The following is a 23,614-nucleotide window of genomic DNA, read 5'->3' on the forward strand; positions in this document are numbered from 1 at the left end:
TGATGCTTGTCAAGCCCCTAAACACCAGTTTTGTGTGGTTTACCCAACATGAAATCGCACAATCCACACAACTTCTCTCCCCAGATCTCCCTGCTACTTCCTTCGTACAGTGCTCTGCACACAGTAAGCACTCAATAAATACGATTGAATGAATGCATATTGAAAATACCCTCAGGTCAGACAGAACCTTGATCATTCATCCTCTTCAATTTCATCTCTCTGGTTAACCAAGGAATTTTTTTAAGGTATTTGTTCAGTGTTTGCTACATTCCAGGCATTCTACTACGCTCTGGGGTAGATACAAGCTTATCAGATTGGGCACAGTCCATGTCACACATGGGGCTCACAGTCGTAATCCCCATTTTACAGATGAGGTAACTGAATGAAGAAACGAAGTGACTTGGTCAAGGTCACATGGCAGACAAGTGGTGGAGCTGGGATTGGATTGTGAGCTAGACTGTGAGCCCGCTGTTGGGTAGGGGCTGTCTCTGTTGCCAACTTGTACTTCCCAAGTGCTTAGTACAGTGCTCTGCACACAATAAGCGCTCAATAAATGCGATTGAATGAATGAATTAGAACCCAGGGCCTTCTGACTCCCAAGCGTGAGCTGTATCCACTAGACCACCCTACTTCTCTAATATTGGAGAGATCCCTGGACGCTAGCTCTGTTTCCACTACTCCCAACTCCCGTTATGCCAACCCTGACAGAGCCAGCCCCCAGATCCCCTGACCTAGCTTCCTACCCAACTTCTGGATTCATATACATGGAAGAAAGTCATCGGACCGCTTGGGATTGAAAATTGGTTTCACAACAGCATGGTTAATTTTTACTTCTAGATGAACTAAAATTCTCATCCCATGGCTGGATTTCTTCACTATTCTGCATCCTGTCATCTCCCACCCTTCTTTCCTTCCCTACCCTACTGCTCTAGGTAAGAGCACAGAGCTAAGAGCACAGGCCTGGGGTTCAGGGGATGTGTGTCATAATCTCTGCTCTGTCTGCTGTTTGACCTTGGGTGCGTCACTTAAATTCCCTGTGTCTCTGTTTCCTTGTCTGTAAAATGAGAAGTCAGTACCTGTTCTTCCTCGTACTTAAACTCTGAACCCCAGGTAGGACAGGGACATTGTTAAACCTGAATATCTTGTATCTACCCCATCTAGACTGTGAGCCTGTTGTTGGGTAGGGACCGTCTCTATATGTTGCCAACTTGTACTTCCCAAGCTCTTAGTACAGTGCTCTGCACACAGTAAGCGCTCAATAAATACGATTGAATGAATGAATATACAAAGTGTTGGGTGAAACTCCTTGAAGGGCCTAGAATGTCATTGTTTTCTTCCTCCCTTTGTCACGCCTCTAAGCTCATACAGCCAGCAAGCTATCTTAAAATTGTCCTTTCAGCTCTCATACTGTCTCATTTTCTGGGTGAGATTCTCATGGCCCTCTGTTTCTGTGTATTCCTTTTCCCAGAGCACGATAATCGTGGAGAAGACAGTGCAAGACCTCATGAACCTGATGCATGACCTGAGTGCATATTCGGATCAGTTCCTCAACATGGTCTGTGTGAAGCTTCAGGAGTACAAGGATACCTGCACTGTGGCCTACAGGTATAGCTTCTTCGAGAAACTTAATTCACTTCAAAGACAAGCTAAAACTTTACCCAGGAATATAACTTGGGCCTAGAATATACCTTAAAGAACTCAATTTCTACCCGATGTTGTTAAAATAGGGCCCTTTTAGAGATATTTGTCATAACTTCCACCAGGCAGCACAGTTATGGGAAACAAGAGACCTGGAGTCTAGTACCAAGTGTACCAATGGCCTGCTGTGTGGACTTGGGCAAGTCATTTAACCTCTCTGGGCTTCAGTTTCTTTAGTTTAATAATAATAATAATAATAATAATGGGATTTATTAAGCGCTTACTATGTGCAAAGCACTGTTCTAAGCACTGGGGAGGTTATAAGGTGATCAGGTTGTCCCACGGGGGGCTCACAGTCTTAATCCCCATTTTACAGATGAGGTAACTGAGGCACAGAGAGGTTAAGTGACTTGCCCCAAGTCACACAGCTGACAATTGGCAGAGCCGGGGTTTGAACCCATGACCTCTGACTCCAAAGCCCATGCTCTTTCCACTGAGCCACGCTGCTTCTTTACCTGCCTGCCTCTCCTACCACAAAGTTATGAGGTAACAAGTGTGCAAGCACTCTGGAAAATTAAAGATAATATCATTAATATGAAAAAGTGCCCTTATCCAGAGCAAATCCAGCTAACAAATAAGAATGAATGGGATTGAGGAGGAATGTGCCAAGCCTTTTGTGAAATACAAAATACTGGTAGCCCAGAGGAGGCATCAAGAAAAGTCGTAATTTTCAAAATTGTTCTGGAGTCATTTTACCTAGCCTGCTGCCTCTTGGCCGGGGCTGTCTCCCTCCCTCAATCAACCAATCAATTGTATTGAGTGCTTACTGTGTGCAGAGCACTGTACTAAGCACTTGGGAAAGTACAATATATCTTAGAATACAACATATCAACTTGGGAGAGTTGATAGACATGTTCCCTGCCCACAGTGAGCTTAGAGTCTAGATAGGGGTTCCTTTTCTCTCTCCATCCTTCCTTTCTTCCTCCCTCCCTCCCTTCTTCTAATAATAATAATAATGGTGGTATTTAAGTGCTTACTTTGTGCCAGGCGCTGTTTTAAGCACTGGAGTAGATACAGGGTTATCAGGTTGTCCCATATGGGGCTCACAGTCTTAATCCCCATTTTACAGATGAGGTAACTGAGGCACAGAGAAGCTAAGTGACTTGCCCACAGTCACCTGGCTGACAAGTGGCAGATCTGGGATTAGAACCCAAGACCTTTGATTCCCAAGCCCATGCTCTTTCCACCAAGCCATGCTGCTTCTCCCACTAAGCCATGCTGCTTCTCATATTAATGATCCAAAGCCAGGAAGGTCTATTCTGCATCATTTATGACTTTGGGCTTTTAGAATTCTAACCCCACCCTCAACCCCATAGCAATTATGTACATATCTAGAAATTATATATTCTATATTATTTATATTAATGGCTGTCTCTCCCTCGAGACTGAAACCTCATTGTGGGCAGGGAACCTATCTACCAACTCTGTTGTGTTGTACTCTCCCAAGAGCTTAGTCCAGTTAAGAGTTCAAAAAAACGCCATTGATTGAGATTTCAGAAACTCAGTTGGTAACTTGCCCTACCGTGTTTCAACTTTCCCTCTTCAGAGATCCATCCTAGTTTCTGACCTACACTCCTCCTTTGCTAAGTTAAACCATCTTCCATCTTTTTTCTATTTTCAAAGTAGTTAAGGAACAGCGGGTTCCCATCCTCTGTAAAACTTCCTGCCCATACTGCAAAATCAGTGCTATCACTCCCAAGTTTTCTGTAATCAGTAAAAGTTTCTGGGAGACTGTGGGAAGAATTGGGAAGCTCTTTTATTATTATTGTTATTATTATTATTATCATTGGTAAAAATAACACTCAAGGAAGAGTTCCATCACTCAGGCAGCCTGGACTGCATGAGTCGTTACATCAGCTTAACATACTGGATGACCAGAAGAAGAAGTGATTAAACTTCTTTGGCAGGCATCTCTGTTCTTGATGAGCGATGATAGAGAACAAACCAAGGATTGAGCGAGATGGGTGAAAAGCCCATCAACTTCCCCCCCATCTCCGCATTTTGCAAATTGACAGCTGTGTCTCTTCCATCACCCTTGATGATCTTCAGTAGCCAGCAGCCAAATGATTTTCCTTCTTGTTGTGAGGTCTCACTTCTATTTAGCACAAGTTACTGCAGCTCTGGACTGCACTTTTATGAGGAGATGGGATTTCTCATCAGTCACTCATGTCTAAACCTCAGTTACCCAAATGAAGGTGGGATTCAGAGCAATTATGGGTCTGAACTGATGTCATATAGAGGCAATGTGAAACAACTTGCATTTGGCTATAAAAGTCAGTTGTCCATAAGTGAAGTTCATTTTATGGATAATTCTTTGAGAATTCTTTCACTGTCAAATTCATCTTCGTAATTTTCACATCTTCCCCTAAGCTTTGCCTGATTCTCACTTAACTTGTAGCTTCTGTCATGACTACTTAAGAGCCAAAGGTCGACCCACAAGATGTGATAATTATGGCACTTTTAAGTGCTTATTATGTTCTAAGTGCTGGGCAGATAGAAAGTTGTGAGATCAGACACAGCTCCTGACCCAAACAGTGCTCACAATCTCTTTTATCCCCATTGTACAGACAGGTTAAGTGACTTACCCAAAGTCACCCCGGGTGAATCTGAGTCTCTGGACTCCCAATCCTGTGCTGTTTCCACTAGGGCATGCCACCTTCAGATCCTGGAGTTTTGCTTTCTTTAAACACATTCTCTCTGTATTTAACAAAATGTCATTCCCTTTGCCGTTAAATGTTAATTATGTGTTGAGATGATGTCGACGGAGGCAGAAATGGAGAGGATGAAGAAATCTGTCTTGAGTGGTGCAGCAAATAAACAGCAGATCCAGGAAAATGGATCTAGAGCTCTAGGTGCCGGGATTGATACCATTTAGACTGCTAAGGTTTACTTTCAGAACGTCCCTGAAATCTCTAGCGATTTGTCAAAGAAAATCCCGCGTTCTTGGGCAAGTGAAGTGATGTTTAGTAGGCTTATCAAGCTGTGCTGAATGGATGGGATGGCAGAAAGCTAAATGATCATTGTCCAGTTGAAGAGTTGTACTGTATACACTGTGTGTGTGTTTGTGTATATATATATATAGAGAGAGATAGAGAGAGCTATATATATATAGAGAGAGAGAGACATAGAGTGAGTGCACTGTTAACTCTGTGTGATCTGCTTTGATCGTGGTTCTCACTATGCTAGCAAATGGACAGCCAAAACCTGGAAATCAAGAAAGCATCAGTAGATGAAGTTGGGGTAGAATCCCACTTTTCTGGGATTTGCCTGGCTTGTGGGTGGCTTCCCATCTCTACCTCTGTAGCTTCATCCACTCGCAACCCTCTTCCCAACAGAGACCTCTAGAAAACTAACACTTATGAATATAGTCATACCCTTCTCTGCACTCGTGTATTGTTTGTATGTGTGCTATGTGCTCAAATATTTATTGTGCTCATGCCAGTTGATCCCCTGTTAAAATGTAAGTTCTTTATGGACAGGGAATATATCACTCCTTTATTCTGTTCGTCCGAAGCACCGAGTACAGGGCACTGCCGAATTGGGTGCTTAGTAAATGCTAGTGCTATTTCTGCTACTAAAATGGTGGTGTCACTGTTCTGATTTCCCTCACTGGGCTTCCTTTCAGTAGACCTCTGGTCCCACAGCATTAATTTGCCTTAGAACCCAAAATTTTGACTCTGTTTTAATGGGGACTTTTCCCGATTACTGGGCTTCGTGTGAGATTGTCTAGGTCTTGGAATTGCATAAGGTAATATTTGTTTATACAGCCTGGGGGATAAATAATCCAAGAAATAATTTCCTTTTTATGCACACATACTCCTATACAAATATTTATGTGCACAGTCTGTTTTCTAATCAAGAGTTTCTAGCATGCGAAGATGATATTTTCTTTCCTTCAAGGGCCTGAAAATGCAAAATGTCCTTTCTTTCTCCCTTGCCCCTTTCTTCCCTCCCTCCCTCTTTCTCAGTCTCTCTGCCCTCCACAGGATTTGGCACCTGCTGAGGAGTAATTAGGGCAGCCCTAATTTGGATGGCCAAATCCTGATTACAGCTAAAGGAAAAGCAGGAAATGTTCTAGTTTTGCTGCCAGTAAATGGCTGACTTAAATAGAAAGCCAGATTCGACTCAGATGATTCAAAAGGAGAGAACACAGTCCGGGGCGGGGGGAGTTGGAGGGTGCTGGGAGGAGCAGTATGGCCTTGATTTTCTTATGGGTGCCTTTGCTGGGATTGTAGAATTGGTCAAATCCATAGACTTGTGAGGCCCCCTGCTGAGAGAGGAAATGTGCTCATTCAAGAGTGAGCTGACAAGGTTCCCCTAAGAGCTGTACTCCAAAAGAAATAGTAAGGGGAGACATGCTTATTGTATGATCACTCTAGGCTTGGGCAGAGATAGAAGGATTCTTGAAAAAGGTCTACCCACTGCTAGAAGATTAAATCTTGATCGACTCTGTGCACTGCATCTTGAAGGAGAATTCCTGGGAAGTCTTTTTTAGTAGTGCAGTCAGCTCGTTTATATATTATAACTTAACACATATTTTGCTAAGAGGTCCTTTCTTTTCAATAAACCCTCACTGTTGTGGAGATCAGCCAGAGGTCTCCCACTAGCAGTTCTCAAATACGCTTTGAGCAGTGGAGGGAAGAAAGAATTCTTAGTGAAATCCAAGTCTCTGAATTTCCTTACCTTTCCTGACCTGAGATCGGGCCCAGTTTGAAAACCTAACATTTTAAGGTGGTATTTTGTGGTGGGGTGGCAGCTTTTTAGTGCTTCTTGTCTCAGTCTGTCCTTGAGGAAATCAAATAGTAGTATTTATTCAGCAGCTAGTGTGTGCAGAGCATTTTATGAAGACCTTGGGAGAGTACAATAAAATACAGGCTCCCACAAGGAGCCAGGGAAGGCAGACATAAAATAATTGGCAAGTAGCAGGAAAAAGTGCTCAAATACTAGTGTGTTAATTGTTATGTACCAAAAGAACAGGAAGTTGTGGGAGCCAAAGTGGTGAGATATTAACAGGGAAATGAATTGAGGAAAACCTCCTGGGAGTGGGAGGATTTCAGAAAGGTTTGGCAGAGACAGAGAGCTGTGAGCCGATGGATTCAAAGAAGGAACGAGTCCTAGGCAGGAGGAAGGGCATGGGCCAAAGGTGGACGATATACTTGAGAAAGAGGCTCAGCGAGAAACTGAGCTTGGGAGGAACAGAGAACACATGGTAGGGTGGAGAGGAGAAGAGAATGGGGAGGAAAGAGCACTCGTGTTCAGTGCTCTGCATCGATGAATGGGTACCGTTGGAAGGTTTTGAGGACTGTAAAACATGTACAGAAATGCTATTTTAGAAATAAAATCCAGGCAGCAAAGTAGAATGGAGTGCTGCAGCTCTATTCCTTTGTTAGAAGCCAGTGTGACCTGCTATTTTAATGCCGTTACTCTGTCACGTTCAACCTACCGATAAGAAATGTTTAATGTTAGAGTGGTACCTGCCCAGTGGACTCTCAGTCTGTATTAAACTCTCCCAACTACTTAGACCAGCTGAGTCTTCGCACATCCATCCCACACACCCCCTTACATCTTGAATTCACCAATGGTAAAGTCTTCCAGCTCGGAGCATTTGGAGTGGCTTTGGGCTGTGTGAGTAAATATCGCACCCTTGCCGTCACTAAACTACTGAGCCCAATTAGCCCCACCTGCCCCCAGTTGTTTGCTTAATGAAAAGGCTCAGCATCCCAGCTGTGTCCAGGGACCAGGTTTGTGTGTAGTGCCCAAATGTTCCAGAGAGGAAGCAGTGCACATCGGAACCGGGTGACACCAGCAGATGCTCTCTGAATGAAACACTCCGAGCTGTGTCACTTGGAGGGGGAGGAGTTGGGGGCCCCTCCCCGTGAGTGTTGCACCTATTTTCCTCCTCCTCCCGGGAGCAGGTACAGATAGTTACACAGATGGCTCCATCTGTGGCCCGATAAGCTGTGAATTAATTAGTAGATTACGGTGCCGGTGATGCTGAGTAACCCTTCTCCTATGGCGGGGTAATTGCCCGAGACTTCTTACTCTTTTTTGTGTGGCCATTTTGATAGCCACTGCTGAAGTCCAGAATCCACACACGTTAATGAAATTGGTTTGGGTAGGGCCCTGACCACCTGGGTGGGCACCAGTCAACTGAAAGATAATTATGTGTTGCTGATAGATGTCAGCGTGTCAGGTTATGGGGCTTCTGGGTTGCCTAGGGGATTGGTGTTCGTTCCAGTCTTATTTAACATCTTCATTATAACGTCTTCATTATTGAGGGGGAGGGGTAGACGGCTGGCTAATTAAGGTTTTGGTTGACACTGATCCGGGAGGTCCTGAGAGTAGTTAGGCAGTTAGGGCAGTGAAGTGATGCTGAATTGATTCAGTCCAGTAAAGTAGGTAGGTGAGGAGAAGGATGATTTACTGGAAAGAGCACATGCCTGGGAGTCAGAAGACCTGGGTTCTGAGCCCCAATCCAAACAGTTGCCCATTGTGTGATCTTGGGCAAGTCACTTAACTTCTCTGTGCCTATTTCCTCAACTGTAAAAGTGGGGATTTGATTCCTGTTGTTTCTCCTGTTTAGACTGCGGGCCCCATGTGGGACAGGGACTGTGTCTGATCCGTATCTACCCCAGCGCTTTGAACAGGGCTTGACAAGTAATAATAATAATGATAGCATTTATTAAGCGCTTACTATGTGCAAAGCACATAGCGCTGGGGAGGTTACAAGGTGATCAGGTTGTTCCACGGGGGGCTCACAGTCTTAATCCCTATTTTACAGATGAGGTAACTGAGGCACAGAGAAGTTGCCCAAAGTCACACAGCTGGCAATTGGCGGAGTCGAGATTTGAACCCATGACCTCTGACTCCAAAGCCCAGGCTCTTTCCACTGAGCCACGCTGCTTCTCTCTTAAGTAGTAAGCTCTTAACAGATACCATTTGAAAATAGCCCAGTAGCATGGAAATTGTGCTATGTGATATTTGTTAGGTGCTTTCAGGCTCCGTACTAAGCATCGGGGTGGATACTAGTAAATTGGGTTGCAATAGTCCCTGTCCCACGTGGGGCTCCCAGTCGAATCCCCATTTTACTGATGAGATAACTGAGGCCCAGAGAAGCAAAGTGACTTACCCAAGGTCACACAGCAGACAAGATGGAGTTGAGAACCTGTCCAGAATCAGAGGCCAGTGTTGGTGAGGGTAGGGTTTGTACAGTGACTAGAGATGAGATCAAGCGTGTACCCAAGTTGGTGAGTGTCAGGTGGGCTGGAGCAGGAAGCCATTGGAGTTGAGGAGTGAGAGGAAGTGGAAAGTGGAAGTTGGGGATATCCCTACTGAGAGCTCACCTCCTCCAGGAGGCCTTCCCAGACTAAGCCCCCCTTTTCCTCTGCTCCTCCTCCCCTCCCCATCTCCCTGACTCCCTCCCTCTTCTCTGCCCCCTTTCCCTCCCCACAGCACTTGTGTATATATGTACAAATTTATTCTTCTATTTATTTTATTAATTTTGCGCATTATCTATAACTTTATTTATATTGGTGCTATTGATGCCAGTTTACTTGTTTAGTTTTGTTGTCTGTCTCCCCCCCTTCTAGACTGTGAGCCCGTTGTTGGGTAGGGATTGTCTCTGTTGCTGAGTTGTACTTTCCAAGCGCTTAGTACAGTGCTCTGCACACAGTAAGTGCTCAATAAACACAGTTGAATGAATTAATGAATGATATTGAAGTCCCCAAGGATCAGTGCGGGGATAGAGAAAGTAGAAATGTGAAATAAGGGTCAAAAATGGTTCAGAAAGTTTGGGAGAAGATGAGCCTCTCTCTCTCTCCCTCCCCCCGGGTCTCCCCTCCGGTAAGAGTGGCAGGAGAGACAGGGTCATCTGAGGCAAGCCAGACTTCGGTACTGGCGAGGAGGAGCAGCGATTGGGTCGGGAACAGGTCAAGGAAGATGGGAAGGTTTCCTATGTTGGAGCTGGGGTTCGACAGGCCATACTTGGCTGAGGCAGTGAGGGAGATTCAGGAAGAAGGGCTATAGATCGAGGAATAGGAAGGCGTTGGTCGGGAGTGAGCCGACAGAGGGACTCCCTTAAATGTATTTGAAGACCACTTTTCAAGCAGAGTTCAGATTTTCCATGGATAGGTATCATGGGAATTTGGTGAGTTGCCAGTTTGTTGTATTGCACTTGGAAAGCAAAAAGGCAGAAAAGACAGCAAGTGATATTTAGTATCCGTACACATACAACGGAGCCAAAAAATCGGATGAGTCTCAGTTTGTTTAGTTCTAGTAAATTTCAGTTCCAGAAAGGGGCGATTTGGATGGAATTCAGAGAGTAGCAGTGAAGGAAATGGCAGTGGAAAAAGATCAGTTATTTGCAAAATGCCAAGTCTGTGGTTTGGCTACTTCCCACTTAAGACCTCAAGATTGATGAATATCAAGGCGGGAGAAGAAGTATATAGATGCTACTACATGGTTATAGAATTGCAGGACTTACGTTAGCTGTCATTGAGTTTTGTGGGGGTTTCTTGTACTTTTTTATAGTACTCATGCGCTTTCCACGTGGCATACATTGTTCTAAGCTCTGGGGTAGGTACAAGATAATTAGTGTAGAAACAGTCCCTATCTTGCATAGAGTTCACAGTCTAAGTTGGAGGGAGAATGGGTATTTAATCCCCATTTTACAGTTGAGGAAACTGAGAAGAGAAGTTAAGTGACTTGCCCAAGGTCAGAACAGCTGGGAATAGAACCCAGGTCCTTCTAATTCCCGGGTCCATGATATTTCCACTAGGCCACACTGCTCCCCAACTCTTCCAGCCAAGAGCCCGCACTCCCCATCTCTGGCAGATTTTACCTGTTTCTTGAATTTTTCAGATTTCTTCAATCACCCATTTCATTGTCATGCTATCAGGTATTTATTTTATGTAATAGAAAGGGCTCAAAGTTAGTTCCATCGACCAGCTTTTCCCAGACTTTTGTTAGTAGGTCAGTGCTAAAACAGCTCCCTAAGCTGTACAGTTCTGTGTTTCATTCAGAAGAGGAATGACATCCATCAGGCCTAGGGAGAACTTCCTTTGTCAGCTCTTAGCTTCGATTCTTCAGTTGGATTGAGGAAGGGAGCTTTTTGCTCACGGGGTCATTTGCTAGAAGAGGAAGAAGAGTGACAAGTAAGGCTTGTCTGGTATATTCAGAAAGAAAACCCTAGAAAAGCAAGAAGTTTAGCAAGTAGGATTTGTCAGTTATATTCAGAAAGAAAACTCAGCCTATCACCTATCACAGCACTTATATATGCATCTTTAATTTATGTCTCTTTATTAATGTCTCCCCCTCTTATTATGTCTTTATTAATGTCTCCCCCTCTTATTATATCTTTATTAATGTCTCTCCTTTATTAATGTCTCCCCTATTAATACATTAATAAAAATTAATGTATTTTTAGTATGGTCTCCCCCTCAAGACCATAAGCTTATTGAAGACAGGGAATTCATTCAATCATATTGAGTGCTTACTGTGTGCAGAGCACTGCACTAAGCGCTTGGGAAGTACAGTTCAGCAACATATAGAGATGGTCCCTACCCAACAACGGGCTCACAGTCTAGGAACAATGGGCTCACAGTCTAGGGAATGTGTTTGTTCTATTGTTGTGTTGTACTTTCCCAAGCACTCAATGTACTGTTCTGCACACTGTAAGCACTCAATAAATACGGTAGCTTGATTGATAAATTGATTTTTAAAAAAAAACTGTACCCTTGATCAATTTAGGGGAAGCCAGCCACCCATTATCTTTATAAATAAATGTCATTTTGATCATTTGGACTTCCTGGCAGAGGTTTTCAAGCCCTAGAAATTAATTATGCTGAGAGAAATGTTAAACAACGAAGCAGTGTAAGTAGGAAGAAGTTTAGTATTTAATATGTTGCTTTCTAGTAAGAGCCAACTGAATAAGTAACCAAGGGGACCGGGTATTTCCCGGGGACATGATTCAGAGCCTAACATCGTTAGATCATTGGGTTCAAATCCACCGAAGGCAGCCGTCATCAAGGGCTATTGCCGCTTGAAAGCCAGTGGCTTGAATGAAGTGTGTTAATGATTATGGTCAAGTTTTTAATGGATGAGTGTCCCTAACTCAAAAACAGCTCCATAATTGGCCCTAATTGGCAGCCTAAACGGAAAGGCTGGAGGTGGAGAATGTTTCTTGATCCTAAGAGAGTCTGATTGAGGCATACACCTATAATTTGTCGGACAACTGACGGACCGGCTTTTTGATGAAACTTATATTGTGCCCCTTCATGTGATGCTTGTGCTGTGGTTTAATGATTCAAATAAGACGACAGTATCTCATTTATTCTAAGATAAACAATGAGTGGATTTTCAGTCCATGGGGAAGAGGCCAGGATTTCCTCAGATGATGTCCTCTGCCAATTGCAGAGAAAGAACTAGAGCCCGTTTTTTTTTGTTATGCCTAAAGGACCAAAGTACCTCCTGTGATGATGAATTACATGTCCCAGGGATCTTCTAACAGCACTTTAAGGACAGACACAAAACCTGGGGCTAGTATGAATTTCTCACTCACCTCATGAAATCCTTGGGACCGGGATGTTGTCTGGTCTGACAATCTTGGGTCTATTCCAGAGCTTAGCACATAATAAATGGCATCATTTTTGCTTTTCTCTCTTGGTTGTTTTAGGGGCATTGCCCAGTCGGAGGAGAAACTAGTGATCAGTGCATCCTGGGCAAAAGACGATGATATCAGCAGACTCTTGAAGTCATTGCCAAACTGGATCAATATGGCGCAGCCCAAACAACTGAGGCCAAAGAGAGAAGAGGAGGAAGATTTCATAAGGTAAAGAAAGTTCCAAGGAGTTTTAAGCTTGGTGAAAGAATTTGTATGTTTGATCGGTACTTTATTCCACAAGAAATTCCAGTTCTTGCCAAGTGCTAGGAAGCAGTTTAATTAGAGAAGCAAATTAATTGGGGAAGCAGCATGGCTCAGTGGAAAGAGCCCGGGCTTTGGAGTCAGAGGTCATGGGTTCTAATCCTGGCTCCGGCGCTTGTCAGCTGTGTGACCTTGGGCAAGTCACTTAACTTATCTGGGCTTCAATTACCTCATCTGTAAAATGGGGATTAAGACTGTGAGCCCCACAAGGGACAACCTGATCACCTTGTATCCTCCCCAGTGCTTAGAACAGTGTTTCGCACATAGTAAGTGCTTAACAAATGCCATTATTATTATTATTATCATTATTATTTAAGTGGGCTTCGAAAGGATGCAGCAGGGCCCCCCTCCTCCTCCTCCTCCCACCCTCAGCTATGCTTATACACCTCAAAGCGCTGCTAAATGAAGCTCACACTTCCAGGTTTTGCTATTCCAAAGAGCCAAACACCCTACTTCCTACTTTTAAAAAAACAAACAAAAAAACTCCAGATTCCTCTTGGGAATTCATGGCAGGGACTTTTGAGTGGGAGTAACAATCACAAAATTTCTGGAGTTTCGTCCCCCCGAAATAGAGGCTGGGAAAGAGTATGAGAGAGTAGAATTCCTTGTTATCCAGATCTGGAAGGAATGAGGGAAGGGGAAAGTGTTCTGGTGTTTTTGAGTAGCTGGGAAACAGTGATGTGAAAAATGAGAGATTGGGCTATGTTAGAGATTCCCATGAAGTTCCAATAATAATAATAATAATGATGGTATTTGTTAAGTGCTTACTATGTGCCAAGCACTGTTCTAAACACTGGGGAGGATACAAGGTGATCAGGTTGTCCCATGTGGGGCTCACAATCTTAATCCCCATTTTACAGATGATGTAATTGAGGCACAGAGGAGTTAAGTGACTTTCCCAAAGTCACACAGCTGACAAGTGGTGGAGCCGGCATTAGAACCCATGACCTCTGACTCCCAAGCGTGTTCTCTTTCCACTAAGCCACGCTACTTCTCAAGGTCTGTGAGATTGGGTCAGGAATCAGGAGAAAAAAATCACAAACTCTTTTTTAGGAGCTTCCTGGAGGATGTTGGGAGGGAGAGGACCCAAATTAACTACTACTTTTAAAAAATAACAAGGTATTCATTTTCATCGTATAGCTAAAATTAATCAATGAGTCACTGACCTGATTTGAAAAAGCTAGATGAATTTTTGTGGTTGGTTACTCATAATTCTGCCCTCCCACCTCTCTTTGTCATTCTTTGGATATTATGCAGTGGTAGTGATGTAGGCCCTTTGCTTTGAAATCGAAGTCGTCAGATTTGTCTTTTGTGAATGGAATTGAGCATGAGAATGATACAACAAAGATGCTTGTACTCTAAAGAAGGAATTAGTAGCAAAATTGGATTCATCATGGATCTTTAAGCTGTATTCGAATATAAACCTTATTCTGGCCACCTGATTATGCATGACTTAGCCCGTATTTTCCCCTTCTGCCCTCCCCTCCACTTCAACTGTGCACTTGGCTGTATACCCTTTAAGCAATTTGATACTTACCCGAGTCCCGCGACCCTTACGTAAATATCCTTATACTCTACTATTTCCCCAATCCAAAATTTCTTTTAATGCATATCTCTCCCTGAAGACTGGAACCTCCTCGTGGGCAGGGATCACACCTTCCAACTCCGTTGAATTGTGCTCTCCCAATTGCTTAGTACAGTGCTCTGCAGACAAAGTAAGCACTCAGTAGATACAGTTGATTGATCGGTGAAAATAAGTAGGTATTTGCTCTTTGCAAAATGGACTGCATTCATATAGGGTGATTTTAGCTAGCTCTCTACCTTGCCGTCACAAGTTCTCCTATAGTTCTCCAAAATCCATTTTCTTTGTTCCTGCAATATGCATGCGTGTCCACTTTGTGATGGAAACGCAAATGTCCCAATTCTGTTTGTTGGTTATCCCAAATTGTGAAGTACTGCTAATTTGGGAGATGAAGAACTTCTTATTACCATCTTCCTTATCTTGTAATAACCCATGACAGTTGTTTTTCTTCATTCTTCATCTTTTGGTTCTCCGAGTTAATTAATCCCAATTTCTAATAGATCCCATTTTCCAACCCTTCATTCATTACCATTGTTTTCCTTTGGACTCACTCCAATTTGCAAATAGATTTACAGTCTTTTTATTAGTTATTTCTCACAACAGCCTTGCGATAAGGGTTTGGATTTGTAAGTTCCATTTTAGAGACAAGGAAATTAAGACAGAGAGAGAGGTGTACAAGGGCACCTATCGGTATGAGGATTGAAACTCTGATGTCTGGATCTCTTGCCCAGCCCCTGTTCACTGAGAAAGATTTTCTCCAAATCTCTCTAGAAAAGCATTCACGTACAATATGCATAATATTCATTTTAAGGCAGGAGGAAAAGATCCCTTACATCGAACATGGGGTATGATTGATTCTGTCGTCTTAACCTGTCCCCACTTTCCATTATGATTAGAAGTCAGAAGCCAAGGTAGGTACCAGGCGACTCTCTTCATTGATATTCCAGTGCTGTGAGGTTGACAAAGAGCTTTGATTGAGCACATTAGAGTGTCGTGGAACTTGGCAAGGACCGAGAGGACTGAAAAGTCAGGCCTTTCCTCCTATAATTAGTTTTTAAAGCTCTGAAGGCTATTTGGCGCTCGGATGAATGTGGAATCCAATGCCCTTTGCGTTGAATAAAGGTTAGAGTCACTTCATTACCAAATCCGGGTTTTTTTTTCTATTTTTCTTTAAACTAAAAACAAAATGTATTATTTCCCTTATCAACTTTGAAGTGGAAACAGGGGACAGAATAAAGCAGACTGAGGTTTCATCGGGCTAAACAGAAAAATGGGCCCCTCGCTCTCAAAGGAGCTGAAGGTGGGTTTCTTTCTGTTGCTCTGCCACCCAAAAAAAGATGATCCAAGATTTGGGATCTTTGTGTTTCCACTGAGTAAAAGCAATGCAGTTCTCCTCGCCGGGCGCTCAGTAGTGGGCTGAATGAGGCAAGATGTAGTAGGAGCGCTGCCCATTCTATTCCTGAATTTCTCAGGATGATGGACATTTCTCTGCAAATCCCTAGGTAGTTGGCTGTAACCCAGGGACTGGATCCATTTGGTGATAAAGCCCAGATTAAAAAACAACAACTGTCAACTAGAGTTTTGCACCTCCCGCTCGCAATCAGATGGGTGATAAGGAATTTAGTAGTCTAAAGGATTGGAGGTGCTGTACTTTCTACTGGAATAATAGGAACCGACTACACATTGATGAGTCAGGAATTGAATCTGTTTGAGGATTAAGGACATTGCAAAATCTATTAGTAACATCATAATCTCCTGCCACCCCCAATAGTCTGTTGAGCATGTCATATAGCATCGAAAGCATGTTCACAGAGTTGCTTTTGGTAATAGTTACAAAATTATGTAATTTGTTCTAAATTGGCATTGCCGTTCCTTCCAGTGCCCCTTTGGAGTCTCTGGTAAGTAGCTGAATATGATCGAATGAATGAGTGAATGAATAGTCCATTAGATACTGTTTAGAGAAACAATGTTTTGATCCCTAAATCAGAAATATAACTGTTTTAAAATTACTTTGTTCTCTGACCTCCGCTGCAGTTAGAGCTATTGGGGAACTAGTCAAATCTGTGGGGCGATTCAATCAATGTATCAGGATGTCAGTGGTATTTGAGTGCTTACTGTGTGCAGAGCACTGTACTAAGTGCTTGGGAGAATACAGTACAATATAGTTGGTAGCCTTGATCCCTGCCCACAAGGAGCCTACAGTTTCAAAGGTAGACGCTTAGGGAAAATGGCAGGGTATAAGGATATGTACATAAGGGTTGTGAGGCCAAAGGTAGCTGTAAGCTCATTCTGGACAGGGAACGTTTCTACCAACTCTGTTATGTTGTACTCTCCCAAGTGCTTAGTACAGTGTTCTGCGCACAGTTAGTGTTCAGTAAGTTTGATTGGTGGATCATCAAGTGCTTAAAGGGTACAGTTCTAAGATCTAGGAGGGGGAATGAGGGTTTAATCGGCGATGTGATTTAGAGTGACTTTGGAGGTGGAGAGAGTGACGCTCTGTCAGCTATGATGGGGGAGGGACTTGAGCAAGGGGGTGGCCGTGAGACAGAGGAGATCTAAGTACGGAAAGCAGGTTGGCATTGTGCATAAGAACCAGATAATGCCATTACTGAGTCAGACTAATGGTCCATCCTGCCCAATATTCTGTCTCTGAGCATGGTAGACTGGAAGCTTGTTTCTAGACTGCAAGCTGATCGTGGGCAGGCAACTCTGTTGTATTGTTCTCTCCCAAGTGCTTATTACAGTGCTCTGCACCCAGTAAGCACTCAGTAAATACCTTTGACTAATGGATGGTAGCAGTGGTATTTATCGAGCATTACTGTATAGTAGTAATTATGCAGCAGTGATGGTCCTCTTTTAAATCACCTTAATGTTCAGGGATTTATCAGCTAACATGCCCAACTTTTCCCCAATATGTCCCCCACTTTCCCACTAGTAATTCATAATGGACCACTTAACCATGAATTCATCCATCATTGAGTTCGCTGATGTATTTGTTGCTTAAAGGTCCCAGAAAAATTAAAGGACACCAATCATTTTTGGGAAACTAAACTCATTGAGGGCAGGGAGTGTGTATGTTAATTCTGTTCTTCTTTACTCTTCCAAGCACTTAGAACAGTGCTCTGTACATAGTAAGCGCTCAATAAAAATCATTGGTTGATTGAAAGGAATACTTTACATCCCTCAAAGAGTGAACCAGTTTTTATTCAAGCATGGGCCTGGGATTAAGAAGGATCTGGGTTCTAATCCTGGCTCCCCACTTGTCTGCTCTATGACCTTGGGCAAATCACTCCACTTCCTTTGTGCCTCAGTTACCTCATCTGTAAAATGGGGATTTAAACTGTGAGCACCATGTGGGACAGGGACTGTGTCCAACCTGATTTGCTTGTATCCACCCCAGCACTTAGAATAGTGCCTGGCACATAGTAAGCACTTAACAAATATCACAGTTATTATTATTGTTATTATTACTATTCAAAATGAATAAAATTCACCAGTAACTCTGTGGTGGAAACAGAAAGAATTAGTCCAATAGGGAGGGTGCCTAGGCATATCCTCATTGAATTTTCGAATCTCACAAGTGGAAAAATTGAGTGCTTTATTAATGGAGGAGTGGTTTGCCAATTTTGTGAAAAGTACATAGAGATGGTGACAACTAATCAAGGGAAATGTGAGGTTTCAGAGCAACGGAACATGGAAAGCCCAAAAGCACATGTGAAAAAGTAGAGGCCCGCTCCTTGTAGTTGAAGAGGCAGGGCAGCTGAGTGAATTTCCAGCGGTGAATTCCCCAAATTTCACTCTGCCTCCCTGCCTGCCGATGAGTTGATGACATGAGGGTCTGTGAGATTGCGTCTCATCCATCGGCTGAGGTGGTGGTACGAAAGAAACGTGGGCAGTTTGCCGCCGGGATTGGCTGCAGCCATGAGGTTGATGTGGCAGGGGAAGCAGCATGGCTCAGTGGAAAGAGCTCGGGCTTTGGAGTCAGAGGTCATGGGTTCAAATCCCGGCTCCGCCACTTGTCGGCTGTGTGACTTTGGGCAAGTCACTTCACTTCTCTGGGCCTCAGTTACCTCATCTGTAAAATGGGGATTAAGACTGTGAGCCCCGCGTGGGACAACCTGATCACCTTGTAAACTCCCCAGCGCTTAGAACAGTGCTTTGCACATAGTAAGCGCTTAATAAATGTCATTATAAAAACTGATATTGGCTGTTAAGCTAGGGAGATGATGGTTTTGTGGCCAATAGTAATAATAATAATGTTGGTATTTGTTAAGCGCTTACTATGTGCCAAGAACTGTTCGAAGCACGTGGGGGGATACAGGGTAATCAGGTTGTCCCACGGGGGACTCACAGTCTTAATCCCCATTTTACAGATGAGGGAACTGAGGCTCAGAGAAGTTAAGTGACTTGCCGAAAGCTAAGTGGCAGAGTTGGGATTAGAACAAATACCATCATTATTATTAGAACCCATGATATCTGACTCCCAAGCCCGTGCTCTTTCCACTGAGCCACGCTGCTTCTAATACCCAGTCATTCTGGAACCCAGACCTTACTGGCAAAGCCGCAGACTGGCATATATAGGGAAAAGTTGTAGTTTCAGTTTCAGGTGAAAAGGGGACCAAAGAGGAGGGACAGTATATAATCAACAAATGCCTCAGGCATTAAGGATCATGGGACAGCTAGCAGTGAAAGTGTTAGTAATAAGGAGAGAAGCAATCAATCAATCAATCGTATTTATTGAGCACTTACTATGTGCAGAGCACTGTACTAAGCGCTTGGGAAGTACAAATTGGCAACACATAGCAGCCTGACCTAATGGAAAGAGCACGGTCTGGGGGGTCAGGACCTGGGTTTTGAACTACCACTTGCCTGTCCGTGCATCCTTAGGCAAGTCACTTTAACTTCTGTGCCTCAGTTGCCTCACCTGCAAAATGGGGATTCAAAATCTGTTCTCCCTCCTATCAGGGACAGGGACTCTGCCCCACCTGATTAACTATTATCTACCCCAGTGCTTAGAACAGGACTTGATACGTTGTAAGTGCTTACATACCATAAAAAAAATAAGGTTGAAAGTACAAACAGATTGGCAGAAAGGACAAAATATGGAATTGAAGAACAGATAACCTTTTCCAAGGGAGAGAAGAAAGAAGAAATAAAAGGGAGGTAGCAGAGGAAAACCATTTGTTCGCAGTTAGACTGTTATGTTGCAGTTTGAAATTGGATGCTTTAAAGAAAGTGTTGCAGACAATCAAAATGGAAATGTGTGTAAAGCAGGTAATGTAGAAAGATATGCATATAGCTTGCATCTATCTTATTTCAGTCAACAAGTACGTATAGAGTGCTTGCAGGGTGTCTATGGCCGTACTAGGTACTCGACATGTTTTAAATATATTCATTTATTTAGACTTTGCTTACCGCACTAAAAAAAAGTTTCAAAAAATAAAGATCTGTGAGTGAACAAGATCATGTATGAGGCGCTTAGAACTTCTCAGAAGAAAGGCTCTGCCTGAAGGCAGGGGACTGGACCAAATGATCTCTCGAGATCCCTTCCAGCTCTATTATTCTCTGATTCTATATAAACACAGGGACTTCTGTGTAGTAAAGCTAATGTCATCAACCTTAAGAGAAAATAGAAAATATTGAAAGAGAGCAGCAAACAAAAAAGCCCAGAACTAGCCCGCAGGCTGTCTCTGAGATTTCAAGAAAATCCAAGCCAGGAGAGATAAAGAAATGTGAGAGTTTATTAGGGCTAATAAAGTGTTCTTTGGATATAGCAACCCTACCTGAACCGCATGAATGGAGTGGAGCACAAATGCCGCTGGTTAAAAGGCGAACTGGAAATTAAACAGGAGCTGAGGAAGTATAAAGAACAAATAGTCAGAAGGATCTAAAAAGAATGGCAGCAGGAAAAATATCTCAAGATATATTTGAAGAACTCAGCAAAGGATAGATTTGTTGGAGAACAATTAAGACCCATTTTCAGAATAGAGATTTTTCTTCTCCCTCTCTCTAGGTGCCAGGTGTGATTTTTTTTAAGCCAAATTATTGAAAGGAAAGATGAACCCCAGAACATGAATATATTCAGTAAGGACAAGGGGGAAATGGATGTGCTAATTTTTCTCCAACTGTTAATGAGATGAAGGTCAGAGATGGCTATAGGAACACTGCCAAGCAGTACTAGATGAGAAAGTTGGACATTTCAGAGTGAAACATAAAAGACAGACAGTTAACTGGGGAACCACCTAAAAAGTTACCCATTGATGCTGAGTGATTTAGTATGCACTTCATTATTCTCTCAGGATGATATTTCTCCTTTTGGCATTAGCTTGACAATAACAGGGAAGAATCCTCAGAATGTGATGACTTAGAGACTCTGAACATTATTTAAGCTCCTTGTGGGCAGGAAATGTGTCTACCAACTGTGTTGCACTCTACCAAGTGCTTAGTAAGTGTTCACTAAACACCATTAATGTATACATTTATCAATTTAGCCCTGCTGTTGGTACATTTGAAAGAGCACTGCTCCGAGAATCAGGGGACTTGGATTCTAGTTCCAGCTCTGCCTGTTGGGGCTGTGTCATCCGTGGCAAAGGTTTCCAACCAAAGGACCATCTGGGTGAACAGGCCTTAGAAAAATCCCCAAGCGCTGTTCTAAGCACTGGGGTAGATACAAGATAATCGGATGGTCCCACGTGGGGCTCACAGTCTTCATCCCCATTTTGCAGATGAGGTAACTGAGGCACAGAGAAGTGAAGTGGCCTGCCCAAGGTCACACGGCAGACAAGTGATGGAGCGGGATTAGAACCCACTTCCTCTGATTGCCAAGGCCTTGCTCTTTCCAGTAAGCCATGCTGCCTCTCATTATTCTCTCATTATTCTTTCTGCCCTGCAGAAACATAACCGGCAGGGAAGAGCGAGCAAATCGCACTGCATAAGCCTCTATCACTATAGTCAATTCCTTTAATTTTATTTTTTTATGGTATTTGTTAAGCCATTACTATGTGCCGGGCACTGAACTAAGAGCTGGGGTAGATACAAGTTAATCAGGTTGTCCATGTCCCACGTGGGGCTTAGTCTTAATCCCCCCCGATCAGAGGTCATGGGTTCTAATCCCACCTCCGCCCCTTGTCTGCTGTGTGACTTCGGGTAAGTCACTTCACTTCTCTGGGCCTCAGTTCCTTTATCTGTAAAATGGGGATTAAGACCGTGAGCCCCAAGTGGGATAACCTGATCACCTTGTAACCTCCCCAGCACTTAGAACAGTGCTTTGCACATAGTAAGCCCTTAATAAATGTCATCGTTACTATTATTATTAATATTATTTTGCAGATGAGGTAAATGAGGCACAGACAAGTGAAGTGACTGGCCCAAGGTGACACAGCAGTCTGTAAGCCCCCCTTTAGACTGTAAACTTGTTGTGGGCAGAGAATGTGTCTGTTTATTGTTGTGTTGTACTCTCCCAAACGCTTAGTACAGTATTCTGCATACAGTAAGTGCTCAATAAATGTGATTGAATGAAAGTAGTGGAGCTGGGATTAGAACCCAGGTCCTTTGCACAGGTCTCTTAAATTGTATTCAAATACTAACTTCAGTTACTCTGTTAATATTTTTGTTTCTTTCTACACTGTAACCTCTAACTAGGTAAGGAGCATTTCATTTTTCTGTTTTCTACTTCCCAAGCACTTTAGTACAATTCACTGCACTCAGGTGCTCAGTAAATACATTTACTAGTTCTTCTACCACTAAAGTCTCAATACCAAAGCCTCATCTGTTGGAAGTCAGTGGAAGACTTTATCTTACATCAGCTTATTCATTCATTCACACTTCCATACCCTTATTACTACCCGTTGTTTCCGTATTTTTCCTTCTGTTACCTGTTTTAAAATTTCTACCACTCTACCTAGTAAGTTGTCAGTGAATACTATTGGGTGAATGAAGTATCTTGGATGGTGAAGTAATAATCCAAACAGTCATCCGCTTCAGGCCTACGCCCAAAGTAGCATTAAGGAGCAGAAACAAAGGGTCATTTGGTTTGTTTTGAATGATGCTTTTAGGTTTAATTTTGGATCATGAAAGGTTTCATTTTCTGTTTGGCTAAACATTTGTGTAGTGGCTTTCTCTTGAAACTAAGTACTTGAGCAGGTGAGAAGCAGAATGGCCTGGTGGTTAGAACCATGGGCCTGGGAGTGAAAAGGACCTGGGTTCTAATCTTCGCTTCAGCACTTTTCATTCATTCAATCGTATTTATTGAGCGCTTACTGTGTGCAGAGCCCTGTACTAAGCACTTGGGAAGTACAAGCTGGCAACATCTAGAGACGGTCCCTACCCAACAGCGGGCTCACAGTCTAGAAGGGGGAGACAGACAACAAAACAAAGCATAGTAACAAAATAAATAGAATAGTAAATATGTACAAGTAAAATCAGTAGAGTAATAAATATGTACAAACATATATACAGGTGCTGTGGGGTGGGGAAGGAGGTAAGGCGGGGGGGGATGAGGAGGGGCAGAGGAAGGAGGGGGCTCAGTCTGGGAAGGCCTCCTGGAGGAGGTGAGCTCTCAGTAGGGCTTTGAAGGGAGGAAGAGAGCTAGCTTGGCAGATGTGCGGAGGGAGGGCATTCCAGGCCAGGGGGAGAACGTGGGCCGGGGGTCGATGGCGAGACAGGTGAGAACGAGGCTCGGTGAGGAGGTTAGCGGCAGAGGAGCGGAGGGTGCGGGCTGGGCTGGAGAAGGAGAGAAGGGAGGTGAGGTAGGAGGGGGCGAGGTGATGGGCAGCCTTGAAGCCGAGACTGAGGAGTTTTTGTCTGCTGTGTGACTGTAGGCAAACCACTTAACTTCTCTGTGCCTCAGTTACCTCATCATATACCATTAAAAAAAAACACCAAAAAAAGCCCAACTGCTTTCTGGCCTCCTCAACCCTTACCTAAAGTGGAGGAAAGTTGAGGGAAGCTACCCCATTTTAGGGGCAAAGAGAATTCTCTATTTTGACAGGCATTTGGGAATGAGAGGATCATTGCCTCAGGAAGTAAGAGGACAGGGTGAGTAGCATAGAAAGGCCCCTGTGAAGATGGTCCAGAATTGTGTAGCCTTGAAACAAAGGGTCACTGTCTCTACTGATTATTGAGAACCAAAGCAGCTTTAAAATGAAACGGCAGGAGGATGGGTCAGAAAATGAGGTGAATCTTGCTGGCTTAGTGAAAGGTGGTTGATCTCCCCTCCCAACCTCTGCAAGGGCTCTTTAAGGCTGCAGTAGTCCCTGACTCCAGTAAGTCCAGAGAGGCCTTTTCTGCCTTCCAGGGCCACTCTGAGTTGCCCTAGACTCTCTCCCGAAACTGGAGCTGCTCATCTGAGCCCTGAGGTACTACAAGCAGCATGGCATAGAGGAAGAGCGTGCCCCTGGGCTCCAGAGGACCTG

General features: G+C 43.5%; 1 protein-coding gene across 2 annotated transcripts in view; it reads left to right on the top strand.

The window, feature by feature from the left end:
* The window catches only part of EXOC4 (exocyst complex component 4), a 628,131-nt gene that overhangs the window by 501,822 nt on the left and 102,695 nt on the right, over positions 1 to 23,614 (top strand). For both annotated transcript variants that reach the window (XM_038752201.1, XM_038752202.1), the window contains 2 exons: positions 1,469 to 1,605; positions 12,371 to 12,526. In XM_038752201.1, coding sequence (XP_038608129.1) covers positions 1,469 to 1,605; positions 12,371 to 12,526 — 293 coding nt within the window. The remainder of the gene's footprint in view (positions 1 to 1,468; positions 1,606 to 12,370; positions 12,527 to 23,614) is intronic.

The sequence above is a fragment of the Tachyglossus aculeatus genome, chromosome 10, assembly GCF_015852505.1.
Source record: "Tachyglossus aculeatus isolate mTacAcu1 chromosome 10, mTacAcu1.pri, whole genome shotgun sequence".
Taxonomy (NCBI): Eukaryota; Metazoa; Chordata; class Mammalia; order Monotremata; family Tachyglossidae; genus Tachyglossus; species Tachyglossus aculeatus.